At 39.7% G+C, this 14331-nt stretch overlaps 1 protein-coding gene across 1 annotated transcript; it reads right to left on the bottom strand.

Moving 5' to 3' along the window:
- Window positions 1–293: 293 nt before the first annotated feature.
- On the bottom strand, window positions 294–12379 carry LOC106611619 (fibroblast growth factor 18). The gene is made up of 5 exons (XM_014212015.3): window positions 11655–12379; window positions 11446–11482; window positions 6979–7156; window positions 4923–5029; window positions 294–2121 (listed from the first exon to the last, which is right to left on the bottom strand). Exons 1-5 carry the CDS (start codon window positions 11684–11686, stop codon window positions 1843–1845), a joined length of 633 nt encoding a protein of 210 aa, XP_014067490.1. The 5' UTR covers window positions 11687–12379; the 3' UTR covers window positions 294–1842.
- Window positions 12380–14331: the final 1952 nt, after the last annotated feature.

Consider the following 14331-nt stretch of genomic DNA (forward strand, 5'->3'; position numbering starts at 1 on the left):
CACAGACACAGCAAATGTACTATCAAAGTTCATGGTTAGGTTATAGTAAACATGCCAGCCTTTACAACACATTTCCAATCCTTAGAATAGCTCTCACAATGATTCCGCAATGCAACATTTTTCAACCTAGAAATCTACTGCTGTTAAAAGCAGCCTTCACACGTTTAGGTTTGTATAGTATATGAAAATGCATTTAGTGAATTTATATAACCCCAGTGTGTAGGAGAGAAAAGGCATGCATTTGCCCCTCAACTATAATACCAGCACAAGTAAACGCATTGAATTTTTTTTTTTAAATATAGTCCTCATTTTATTAACAGAGGCCAAATAAATTCATCACATTGTATTTACAAAGAAAGGCAATAAATATCTTATAATAGTCATAAAATTGTTTTTGCATACATTTAAAAATAAAAATAAAAAAAAACATGGTGTTAAATGTGTCATGTTGTTAGTAGCATCTCAATCAAAACCTGTCAGGTGGTAGACAAATATATAGGCTACTACAGCTGTACCCAGGAATAGAGGCTGAACTTTGTCATCAATGGTAATGATCTATAATGTTCTGTAGGGATCACAACTCCCCTGGTTGTCATGTCTCGTCATGGCTGCAGTCTGTTTCCCGAATCCAAAATAAGCATATTTCTGGTTGTACGGTTTTCAGGGTTTGAGAGTTAGGTCTTACAATATAGAGATAGTGGGTGGAAAGGATGAATCTATACCTGTCTTAGTACACATTTGAACAATTCAGTGCTCTCGACATTATAACCGGCTTGATTGAACACATTGTTAAAGATTAACAGTTTTTGGGATCTCTCTTTGAACATGGGCGCTTGGGTGCACCATGAACAACCAGTAATACAATCCACCTTTTGGTTGTAGGCGTATGAAAAGCAGGGCAAAATTGGTGGATGCAGATGTTAATAATAACAGAACGCTTGCTCTGTGTCAGAAATGATTCTGAAGGATATCAGATAACATCATGTAAGGTAATGTTTAAAAAGCTGTCCAGTATTCATTAGGCTTTTTTCAACTTTCTACCACAGTAAGACAAGTAAGGCTAAAGGTGTGATATTACATTTCCCATTGTAATAGTCAGTTAACTTCTGAGCCACATCAACTCAGGTTAAACAAAACTACAACCCCGTCTGTCTGATGCCTGGCTAGTCAAAGCATGTTGAATCATCAGTTGTACGAAAAATGTCAAGGAAATCACACTGTGCACAATGTGTTCAGCGCATTCCATCCAGAGTAGCCAACGATTCAGGCAGAAGGTATCAACACAGATGGAGAGTTGGGGGAGAGAGAGTGGGCACTGTCAAATATTGCACTCAAAGCTACACAGTTATCTAGGTAGACTGTGTCACCTGCCACCGTCACCTCTTTCCGTTTCGTCTCCTTGGTGTCTGATTCCAGTAGAAATACGGGATCCATGTTGTCGGGGGGGGTGACGGGGGGACGACACAAACAAAACTGACAGGTATTCCAATAAAATCTAGAGCTTTTTTTTTATAACATTTATAAACTCATGCTTCCACCCTCATTGTCAGAAATATGCCTTCAGTATTCAATTCAAAGGAGCAGAAGATAAGCAATAAGGGTCCTTTGTCATCCTTAGTTTATCCGATATAAATAAAATAAGACACATTATAATAATTATAACAACCCAGAAACATCCAACATTTTGGAGATGTTCAATGTTCCTGAAATATAAAAATAAAACATCTTTGAATGTTTGTTCTTTTTTTGTCGTCGTTCTTTTTACAAAAGTCTTTAAGGTGTTTTAAGGCAAGAATCTTGTGATTTCCTTGGAAAACAGTGTGTCTGATGTCCATCGGACCATCAGTTAGTTTCGGGGTTCTGTTTTAAGCGACGCGCCCTTCGTGTCCGCTTAGTTACTGTAGTGAAACGGAACTCTTCCAGTGGGTCCACCTTGCCCTTTGGATGGCGTTTCATGAAATGCACTTCCTGTTGTGTTTGTGTGGTCCGCGATCCTTTTTTGGGCCTCCCCTTCCTGTTGAAGCCTAGGTACCACCCTTTGTACTTGGCCGACACGAGAGCTGTGTAATTGTTCTCCAAGAATTCTTCCACGAAGACGCACTCCTGATTCCTTCCATTGAGCTGCAAAGAAAACAACATGGTTTTAGACACTTAGCACCTGGTTTCCAACACTGTGAAAAGATTACTTCCGCCTTCCACAATGGCAAACCATCAAGGAAACCTATTTTACCTAATGCCAAAGAAACATTTCTGTATGTCATATAATCCAGAAAGAGATGGAACTACTACAGTTGCATAAAGTTGTTATTCATTCATTCATTTTTAAATTGTGTTAATGGTATGGATCTTGTAAGGACCCAAACTTTACTAGACATTTCAAACTTTGCTTTTCTCAGTTTTAAACTATGTGTGTATTTAAAAAGAATTATACATTTTTGTGATATACACTTCCATACTTATGTATTTGGACAGTTAAGCTGTATTTGGACGGTGAAGCAACAAACATCACACCTCCCAAAAAATGCTAACCTCCCCTGTTATTGGTAATGGTGAGAGGTTAGCATTTTTGGAGGGTATGATCTTTGTTCCTCTAACTTTCTCACACATCATTATTCAGGATGTATTCATGATTATCCATAATCATGGTAGCATCTACATGAACGTAGAAGTGTTCAGAAACATCTTCTATTCTTATTTACAATAAAAGTGACTCCAAAATTACACAATACATTATTCACTATTCAGTTCCTCCTGGGGAAAAAACTATCCGAAACACAACCAAAAACTGCAAATGTATCCAACAAGTTTGTAGTCACAAGCTTGATGTAGTCATTGTGTGCTAGAAATTGGGGACCAAATACTAAACTTTTAACTAGACATGTATAAAAACACCCTCAAATAAAAGGTGACATTCTATACTGTCGCCTTAAATGAAACATTTGAGCTCAAATCCAAAATGCTGAAGTAAAGAGCCAAATATTTAAATGTTAGCTTCACTATCCAAATAAATACGGAGGGGAGTGTACATGCTGCTATTCAGTGGTGTAACGTACTTAAGTAAAAATACTTTGAAGTACTACTTCAGTAGTTTTTTTCTGTATCTGTACTTTACTATTTATATTTTTTACAATTTTTACTTCACTACATTCCTAAATAAAATGATGTACTTTTTACTCCATTCATTTTCCCTGACACCCAAAAGTACTCGTTACATTTTGAATGCTTAGCAGGACAGGAAAATGGTCTTCAATTCACACTCTTATCAAAAGAACATCCCTGGTCATCCATACTGCCTCTGATCTGACAGACTTACTAAACACATGCTTCGTTTGTAAATTATGTCTGAGTGTTGGAGCATGCCCCTGGCTATCCATAAATTAAAAGAACAAGAAAATGATGTGGTCAGGTTTCATTAATATAAGGAATTTTAAATTATTTATACTTGTACTTTTGCTTTTGATACTTAAGTATATTTTAGCAATTACATTTACTTTTGATACGTAAGTATATTTAAAACCAAATACTTTTAGACTTTTACTCAAGTTAAATTTTACTGGGTGACTTTCAAATTTACTTGAGTCGTTTTCTATTCAGGTATTTTTTACTTTTACTCAAGTATGACAATTGGGTACTTTTTCCTTCGCTGCTGCTATTTTACATGGCGCCACCTGGTGAACAAGAGGTATAATTGCAATGGCAATGCTGCTATGAGGCCATTAGCCTGTCAAAGCATTGTGATGATTGCAGTCTATAATTGACTGGTGGAGGATCAAAAGGAAAGCACAGGTTACGTAACAGGATGCCAGTGAGTTATCAAAAGGTTTCTGTCAGGGGTACCTTGATTTAACTAGGCAAGTGAGTTAAGAACAAATTCTTATTTTCAATGACGGCCTAAATCCACCAGGCTCTGAGAAATAAGTACTGCTGCTTGGTTTTACACAGTTAAATGTAGAAGAAAAAATGTTTTAACTGTACAAATGATACATTTGTGACATCAATATTGAAATATAAAAATAAATAAATACAGTAATATGAGGTCGGTATGTAAAACATTTACATTTGATATTTTTGTCATTTACCAGATGCTCTTTTCCAGAGCAACTTATAGTAAGTGCATTACTTTTAAGATAGCTAGTTGAGACAACCACATATCACAGTCAAATATATAGGATACAAACATTCCATTCCAGCTAAACAATGGATATATAGGGGTTTTGCTAATAAAAAATAACGAAAGTCTATTAATAGAAAATCTGATAAGAGTAATATTTTACACACATATGAAGGAACTCATAAGCAATCATTTCTGATGAAAAAAACACAAATGTGAAACATTTGTGGATATAGCGTTTTGGAAATAAATATTTTTCATATATTTATGTCTTATTATTGCACAGCGATGGATGTCCTAGTCTTGCTGAAATATCCTTAAAGGGTAAATCCACAGCTGAAAACATAACCGCCACGGGTTCGGTAAAAAGCTAAGGAACAGGGGATGGAGAAATGTAACCACTCTTAAATTCATAGACAGAGCTATGGATGCAAGGACTGACCCTCCACGATATCAACATTCTAATTGTAACCATGTCTTGAGACTATACCGTGTCAAGTTGAACTAAGCCCATGAAGCATTTATAAGCTATACTCTTCAAGAATCAATGTGTACCTCTCATTCATTTAGAAGTGCAACAGTGGATGTAGCAACTGTAGATTTCCCCTTTAAAGTGGAACTTTAGCACACGTAATAATAAAAAAAAAACGTATTGTGTAAAATTATTTTTTCTAATGTTAGTTATAGTAATGTCTTCTTCCACTGGAATCGCTCAAAGAATCTGTTATTGGCACTAGGCAAAACATGTATTTCCTTGAGTTAGATTTGCCCCATTCTCTAGCAAGAGAGTAACAACCAAGGATATGCTTACCTTTCCAACTATTTTGCCATTCTTGTTCATACAGATGTAATACTCACTCTCCTTCCCTTTTATTCGAATATGGCTCCCAAAGGTTTCCGTCTCGACAACAAGAAGAGCTACAAGGTGAAGGAGAAACACATTTACTTGATGAATACGTTCAACCACTTACAGTACATTCATTAAGTTGATACAGACCATTTGAAACAGATAATAACTATTGGTTCATGAAATATACCCTATAATTGACTTCGCCATCTCCACAGAATAACAAATGTACAACTTTAGCCTCATAAACGTTTGAAACGACCCATTCTAAACAAGCACGCCGGCGGCTTCTTTTGCTCTGGCACAACCTTAACCCCTGTGGGTTCACCTTTGTTTCTGTTCGCTCCTCGCGGGCAAGAGATCTGCCAAACATTTTGGAGCGGTTACGCTCCCTCAGGATTAGGTTTCAGGTTCTCTTTAGTCTGTGCTCACTCAATCAAAAAGTTAAAGATGATCCATTTGTTTAACACACTGGCCTATTCAGTGGCACTCAAGGGAACGGAGGCGGGCGGGGGGGGGGGGGGGGGGGGGGGGGTCCTCCAAAATAGTCCTGTTAAACAATCTTGTAGGTGAGTGGGAAACTCATCTCAGAACTGACGTTGAGAGAGAGAGGGAAGAAGACATCCCGCTCTTTCAACCAGGGAGCAAAGAGGATAAAATGACTGTGGTGACTTCTCTGAATGCACAGGTTTGAGAAACACATTGGAGCTCCTGAGAGGAGTTGGAGGAGCTGGGACAGAGACAGCCCCCACTTAGTTGCCCCTCTTCCATCCCTTTCGTACTACAATGGGAAAAAAGCAAGCCGTACCGTGATATCCCGGGTTGAAGAGGGTTTTAGTGTAGTGTCGCTCACTGCGGCCAAGCTTAAGAAACCCCACAGCATTCTCAGCGCTGAACCTGCAAACAACTGTGCCTCGGACTTGTGCATGTACCACTGGAGACTCCAATTGCAACCGGAAACTACAGGTGCAACAACCGCCGTTAAGACAAAAAACTGCTTCTGCCTGTTTTACAAATGTGACTATGCATTTAGATACATAAGATGCTATCGGACAAACGGTGACATCAATTATGTGGGATTGCATGTGACACATTCTCTAGCCGAGCTCTACTGCCCGGGGAGAATTATAACTCCGTCTTATCCGCGTGTATATGTGGGGTAGCTGACCTTGTAGTAGCTGGTGCTCCATTTCTCAGCCGTGCTTTCTGACCCTCCATTGTGAGGTTGCTGTTATGACTGAGTGAGGATTAGTGCAGAGAGGAGAGAAGAGTGTCTTCCCGAGCCTCCTGTTAAATCAGTGTCAGGGAGTTCACAGGTGCCAGGTACTGGGGCTGAGGGGAGGGGGCAGGGTTGGCAATTCCTCATGGGGAACATTGAATCTGCTTCCACTCAAGCTCTAACAAGCAACGAGAGGAAACCTCGCCTCAGTGCATCTGTGACTGAACACAGTCGACCGGCGGTGCTTGTTGGCGACTCATACATGTGAGTGCAAACAGGCAAGCACTCCCATACAAACACGTCTAGACCGCAGCCCAACTTTTAATAGAAAATGGGCCATGTCCACAGTGACAAGTAGTGAATATAGCAACTGATAAACCCTCACAGAGTTGAAAAGAACTATGCCAGGCATCACGCAGAATTACTTTCCATGACAACAATCAGATGTATTTCCACCTCAATATGATCACTGACCAGAACAGTGTAAGGAACACAGCTGAGACACAATGAATAAAGACAATATATACAGTACGTCTAGATGTGCTTTATCTGTGGCTGGACACGCTCATAGCCTCAAATTCCCACACATAATCTTAATGGCTTAACCAAGCAATCAGTAAGGAGCTGAGTTAGGGTCAAAGTTCACTCATTAAAAATGTAAACCCAACTCTGACCAGTAGGGGTCCAAAATAGGTTGAATGAATCCTGTTCCACATGGGATAATTCCCACAATAAAGACCATTGATGAGGGGAACTGGCTTGAAGCGTCTGTAAGTGAAGTGCACAGGAATTCTCCCGTACCGTACTTGCCCCCATCGTCTCCGTTGGCGTTGACCTTCTTGCCCAGGATCTGGACGTGCTTGCCCGTGGTGTGGCTGTACAGCTGGTAGATACGGATCTGCTTCCGGCTCAGGTCGTCCGGGTTCCGCGTGTGGTTCTCGATATAGATCCTGAAATCGGCTGAGCTCTGATGAGATTCCTGGAGGAGAAAGACATGACACAGGTGGTCATAGACCAGCTTTTACCAGGGCCTCTGTCGTGAAGCTCTGCTTAAAGGCCAGAAACTGAGGGAACACCTTGGAAGTTGTAAACTGACATTTTAAGTTCCGTATGCACATTAAAACTGACAGGTTTCTTCCACACGACATGTTTACAAGGTAATGAAACTGTGCGGCATTGTACAAATCCAAAGGGCACACACTGTAGAAGTTCACCGAGAACAAAAGCACAGCATGGTACATGCTTCATTATTATTGCATGTCTTTGTATTGAGGCAGCTGTCTATGCGCCCGGGGATATCTTGAAAACAGTATTCCATTTCCACCAGCAAGCAAGCCACTAGCAATTATACACCTGAAGCATCCAGCCCTGTTACACTATCATCAAACAAATATCTGCCTGAGGGCCCAGTAAGGCCTATAAATCACAGTGGAGATGTGGATGTGATGGTGAGAGGCAGCTTGTACCACAAAAACACACTCGGAGGGAGCCTCTTGTAACATAAATTTGCCATTCAAATATTTCACACTGTTAGCCTGAATGCAAAGGTCTGTTCCGCACTTACATGTCAGGGCCCCCCCCCCCCCCCCCAAAAAAAACGGAAGAAATCGCTGACTTCGACAACACGTCAAAATGAACGCAGCCCGTGTGCCCTGTCACCCAACCCCATACGTGGATGGGAAGGACAACGTATACTTTCAAAACCCCTGGAATCTCGATTTGCGCCAAGATCCCATTCCCCAGCTGTATCATGTGGTAATTATATAGTAACTGCCTTTTTATGTGGCTTCTCTCAGGTGGCTAATTATATACACATTACATACTCCAACTCCTTGTTGTTTTAACCTCAGAAAATTAATTACATTTAGTGAATGAGAGGGGAAATATGCTCATGGTAGAACAAATCTTTAACACAGGGGGGAAAACAAACCACTGATCTGAATACAAATCCCAGTAGTGTCAGCGAGGTGTCAGAAAAAATTTAAGCAACTAAGAAGCGTAGTCACTTTTGGATGGTCTAGAAACAACGGCAAATACATGAATTGAAAATATGAAACAATTGTACATCATGTTCAATGTAAGGGATAATCAACAAGGGGCTATGCTTTCTATGATAATTAACGAATGACGTGGTAGTTGTGTTCCACGACGCGCTAGCGGAGTGGAACTGACCTTCCACTGAGTTACATTACTTTCCAGAGAACACATAGAGCCCCAAGCTGACTATCCCTTTATACCGTGGCTATAATTTAACACATTTGCTGCTAAAAATGTGTTCATTTGCCGGTAGAAATGTGCTCAACATCCACTGAAGTATCTAGCAAGTTCACAAGATAGCAACAGTAGTTGACGTGGTAACCAAACAAACAGACTTGCTGGTTTAGCTAACCAAACCATCAGTCGTAGCTTGCTATTATGAAATTCAAATTCAACAATGCCAATGATGTTTTCAATTCGACTTTTGCATTCAAAAGCAGCTCAAACATAGAACATGCAACAGTGAACTATAGCCATTGAATTCAACCATGCAAATATACTGTGCGTTATAGGGAAATAATACACGCTCTATAGTCCCCTTCAAGCCAATCAGAAACATTTCTTCAACAATGCCGTGGTACAACACTAAAATTAAATTGTTTGCCTAAAACAAAGATGCATCTTAATCAATAAGCAAATCTTATTGAAATCTCTATATCAAACTTCCTTTAAATTTAGTCAACGCTTAGGCGGAGGAACATGAAGAAAGTTATTATGACACAAGTCATACTTCCGTACCTAAGAAACAGTGCATCCAATAGAGAATCCAGAACTCCATTAAAGCTTCCACAACTCTAAAAGAGCATTCAAAACTATCATAGAGCATCCAAATCCAATAGAGCATCAACATCTCCATTAAAGCTTCCACAACTCTAAAAGAGCATTCAAAACTATCATAGAGCAACCAAATCCAATAGAGCATCTACAACTCCATTAAAGCTTCCACAACTCTAAAAGAGCATTCAAAACTAATATAGAGCATCCGAATCCAATACAGCATCTTAATAGAGCTTCCAAAACTCATCACGACCCTAGAATGAAATTGTCTGTCTATTATACTACCCCACAAAGTTCACCACCAAGACAGCACTCACTAAAAATACTTTTAGAATAACTACTGCTTTGGGATTTGTAAAAAATCTCTCCATCTCTAAACAAACATAAAGGTGTGTTTTGTAGACAGTTGCATTTCACATGGAGGAAACAAAGGCAAGCCTCTGCAGAGGGCCGAAGGTAAACGCAATCGACAAAGAAAAATATTGCGCCGTCTCCCTCTTCAAAGACGGGACGAAAATGGGTATGGTTGAAACTTCAAAGGTCTGGCACCATCTTTGCTGGGAAGCTTAGCCCCCTTGCATCTCAGATACACCTTACCATCTGCGTAACCCACACATGGGTCTACAAAACACTCTACATGCCATCAAGGTTGTGCTACGCAATTGTATTGGTCTATCTAAAGTGTATTTCCTTCAAGAAAGCCTCTATGAGACTTCCTTCTGACCTACCTCTTCTTTGCAGAAGCAATTAGTCATGCAAAGCATGAAGCATATCGATATATATCACCACAGATATGGGAAGCAATTAAAACTATAGTATTGCGATTACTGTCTAGGTTGGGGGAGATATCACACAGTTGACACGGGTGTTGTTTTTGCCAATTCCTTTGGAACAAGAGCACATACATACCCTTACATAACCCAGTTGTCTCCTCTTCTTTTTTTTTAAACCACCAGCTTTTTTCCTCGCTGAGGGGTTGTCTTTGTAAGATGCCCCCTTTATTATGAAATGGTAATGCCAGGTTTTATAATCGTGATGCCTTGACCCATTTGTTTAGAACATCTCCGACAGAGATGTGATGTCCAAGAGGTAGAATGAGGGATTGTACTCTATGTCTTCATCTATTGCAGCATCATTGGATGGATTGGGCTTCTCCATTAATAATTTGTTTGGCATGAGTGGTTTGTTGACAATCTTAATCCTCATCTTCAATGCAAAGGATTACTTGTTGAAGCAACTCTGGGTATGTTAAGATTTTAAACTAGGTGATAGCTTATCACCCCAATCAAGGGGAAGGGATTGGGATCATTGTATGTAATTACTTATCCCTGTATAAATAGCCAGCAATCTTTCTGACTTTTAATAAGCATTACATTGGAGATAGGGGAATTTTTTTTTGTAATTCTCTGTAATCCCTGAGAGATTTGATTGGCATCAACCCTGGTATATGATACTGACTAGACTACAAAACTAACCCCAACAACAGAGGCATGGAAGCATTTCAGGATGTGGGCTAACCGCTGCCTCTCACTGTATCCAACAGTATAACATGCTGGTTTCCAAACTACCCTTTGTATCTGCTATTCATTTACACCAAATACATAATGACAAATAAACTGAACTAAAAATAACTAACACATTCATGCCCAAACGCATTCATTTTTTATATTAGGCAACAGTTAAATCTCACTCCATGCAGCATGTTACACTCCATAATAAGGAATGTAGATTTTTACTGACGTTTGCTATAGACAACCAAGTTAACAAATAAATCGCATGCGTAAAAGATGCGGGGTTAGTGCGGTTTATACTATTATTACAAAATAGATCCACGAGGCTGAAATTGATCAAAATAGCAAATTATCCTTATCTAAATGTCCTTCAAATGTATTTTCATCTCAGTTTTTTCTCTGTCTCAATGCTGGCTGCCTGGCTCAATTGTACGCTGTGAGTTTATCTGGTGCACTCGAGGACACCTCGTTCATTAACGAGATGCAAAAGGATCGTTTCCTCTACATTCCAAACCTATTTCCTTACAATAAAACATACTATATTTTAACAAGGGCAGAGTTACTTTGCTTGTATTTTTGTTTGATGAACAACAAACATCGATCTTTAATTAGGGAATTGTGTTGATCTTATCTAATTAAAGTAACATTAAAAAGTAACTGAAATCTGAGAAAAAGAACCAGCTCGTCTAACCAAGGCATGTTCAAGGTTGCCAAGTGCCCACAAGCTAAAATAGTGTATAGTTACTGTATCCAATTGTATGAGTATTTGTTCATAATAAATCCAGAATGGGTCTAGCAAAATCACACACACACACACACACACACACACACACACACACACACACACACACACACACACACACACACACACACACACACACACACACACACACACACACACACACACACAGTGTTCAAAACCAGAACAATCAAATCAACCTACCTGGAGCTGGAAATAGAGGACCAGAAAATGTAAACACCTGGAGAGAGAAAAGGGAGGAGGGGGTTAATCACAAGCAATTACATAAAATATAAACGGCTATATCCATACCTGAATGTCAACGGTAGCAACTATGTAGCTTTTAGCGACTTCTATTGGTAAGAATGTACGTGTTTTGAGAAACGAAAGTAATAGAAAGATGGAATCCTTACAGGTATATGAACCTCGAAGGCACAACAGACATCTTGACTTGCTGAAATACACCTGTTTCCACAGTTTTAAAGCCCCGAGAGAAGTTGAGGATAGACCCGCCAGCGTCCTTACGCACACAATCCCGGAGGTGTCTTTGAATCCCAGTGTAATGATAAATAACTGGAGTGCAAAAATGTCACTGCATGCAACATTAGGTGCTTCCTTGTTGTAAGAAAATGATCCAGAGGGAAAAGGTAGCGTATTGTTTCTTGTCCGCCTCCAAATCTCCTAGCTCCGCTCTCACGGTCCGTTTAGACAGCGGTATCTTGCCAGGCGCGGAAATATTCAACTTGCAACCATTGCATAGTAGATTTCCCCTTGTTTAAAAATCCATTGCGCGCACCCTCTTTCCTCCCAAAGGTGCTCCTCCAAAGATCAGAGGTACTTCAGTTCCGTCCGTACCTGCGGGGGATATCTACACATTGCAAGGATCATTTTAAATCTTCCGACTCCACGGTGGGAAAATGGCAAAAGGGGACAAGTGCGTAAAATCGAATATGAAAAAAAAATGATGTTTTATGTGGAATACCTCGCGTTCTGATAAAACGTTAGTGTTATCCAGAGGGCAGCTATAAATATGAAACCTGAATCTAATGCAGCGGCAGATCTTCGTAGCAGGGGCGATGGTGTAATGCCTGTCAGTGGAGTATCTGCGGCTAAGGATTTGGGCACAGTGAGGTTTTTCTGTTGGTGGTGGGTGGAAACTTGTCAGCGGTTTGCACCTGATAGGGTAATCTTTGAGAGGCCATCAGTTTGGAGAATGTTTTCCTCGAGTCAGAAATGATAGTGATTGGGAGGGAGTTGGTACAAGGAGGAACACACGAATTGATGGACTTGTTTTTACCTTTTTTAGAGACTTTTGTATATAGGCTACATTTTATTTGGAGCAATTCTATATTACCTTAAAAGCAGGTGTAAGCTTATTTCAAGTTCAAAATAGCTTACTTGGGCGAATAGTGGATTCTCATTTGAAGCTTAAATCATATTTTGTCTTTTTCATAAATGCCTATCTGTTTTTTTAATATATATATTTGATATTCATTGTTAGTATTATTAATATTTAATTAATATTAGTTTATTATTGCAGCAATTTTTGTTGTATTACCTTTGTAATGATAAACAATGTGTAATGTATTTTCAGAACACAATATTACAAAATTGTGTGCCGAGTTGCTTAGGCTCTTTCTCGGCTTCTCTTGTTTTCAGGTTATGTTGGAGGCCACTTCGTTTTGTGGATTGGGCTTTACTCTTCCAGACAGCATTGAAATGCAGGTTGTTGTGGAACTCGATTTTTCAATAATGTGCTATAACTTATCCCGCATTTAAATGAAAGAGAGGTGTGAATGTGTTTACGAGGCCCTCTGAACTCGCAGTGGAAAGATCGATCATCCCTCCCGCCACTTAGGACCATTGTGTGATTCCCCTTTAGTGTCCTATTCCAACGGGAATTACAGCATTCCATCCTCATTGCATTTAAAATGAAAATTCATAATTTTCCCATAGGGTTAGTGGTACCTATTTAAACTATAGTTGATTGCACTTTGAAAAGCCGGCGAGAATGAGGGTGGCTGTGTGAATCAATATAATGACAAAATATTATCCCCAGAATTGTGAAATTCTGTACCTATGTAAAATACATATGTATTACCAGAATTCAAAACTCCTAGGTCCTCCATTGACAAAATTCAAAAAAATCCTAATTGCACAAAATCTAATAATTTATGTTAGGAACAGTTGAATAAACACAAGGTGTGAATGTCTGATGATTAGATTGACCTGGGGCTTCCATTTGGTGTACATCCAAAATACTTTCAATCAACAAAAGACAATATGTTTGAAGCCTTGGCTGGCAGTCCAAAATGAAGCTTTTTGAAAAGTGATTAAAACCACAGGCATAATAAACTATAATTATGATACTGACAAAAGGAGCCAGCATTGGGTAGATACTCATCACCTCCAAAGCACAGGGTTGTGCCAATGCCTTGAAAGTATAAACCAGGAGCTGTGGCACAGAGTGAACAGAGCTGTGTCTTTGATGTGCTGCTCAACTGTGTGACACTTGTGGCAAGCTTCAAAAGAAGAAGCTCCTGCATACTGCCTACCTGCTAATTTTCACTTTTTTATTTGAAGTCAACGTTTTTTCTACTGCCTCGGCCAGATGTTGAAAAAGCTTGGTGGCAATTTTGAAATAAATGATGAAGACTCGTGAAAAGTCCTTGTTCACTGTTTTGTGGCACTTCTATGGTATCTACCCCTCTGGTAGAACCACGTTACAGCAGGTATGACACATGGAGAAACTTTTCCATTCCATAGTTTATTCTAGGATGGAGGATATATTGCATTGACCGTGGACTCTAATCCGTCACATTAAGTGACACGAACTATGGCGTATGTCAGATTTGTTCTTAGAAACATTTAGAATTTAGGCTAAGTGGCTATGAAGGTTGGTCAGAATTGTGATCAACAATTGAGAATTTTCTTGGGTGGAAGGTTGAGCCTACTGGTTGACAATGACTAGAGTTGAGGTTTATGAATGGGGAGCTGTCTCAGTGCTTCTGGGGAGAGGAGGGGGAGGTGGGCAGGCAAGCCAGCAACTCAAGAGTTAGGATTAGGTTACCCACAAAGCTTACCCACAGC

The sequence above is a fragment of the Salmo salar genome, chromosome 09 (genome assembly GCF_965601325.2).
Source record: "Salmo salar chromosome 09, fSalSal1, whole genome shotgun sequence".
In the NCBI taxonomy this organism is placed as follows: domain Eukaryota; kingdom Metazoa; phylum Chordata; class Actinopteri; order Salmoniformes; family Salmonidae; genus Salmo; species Salmo salar.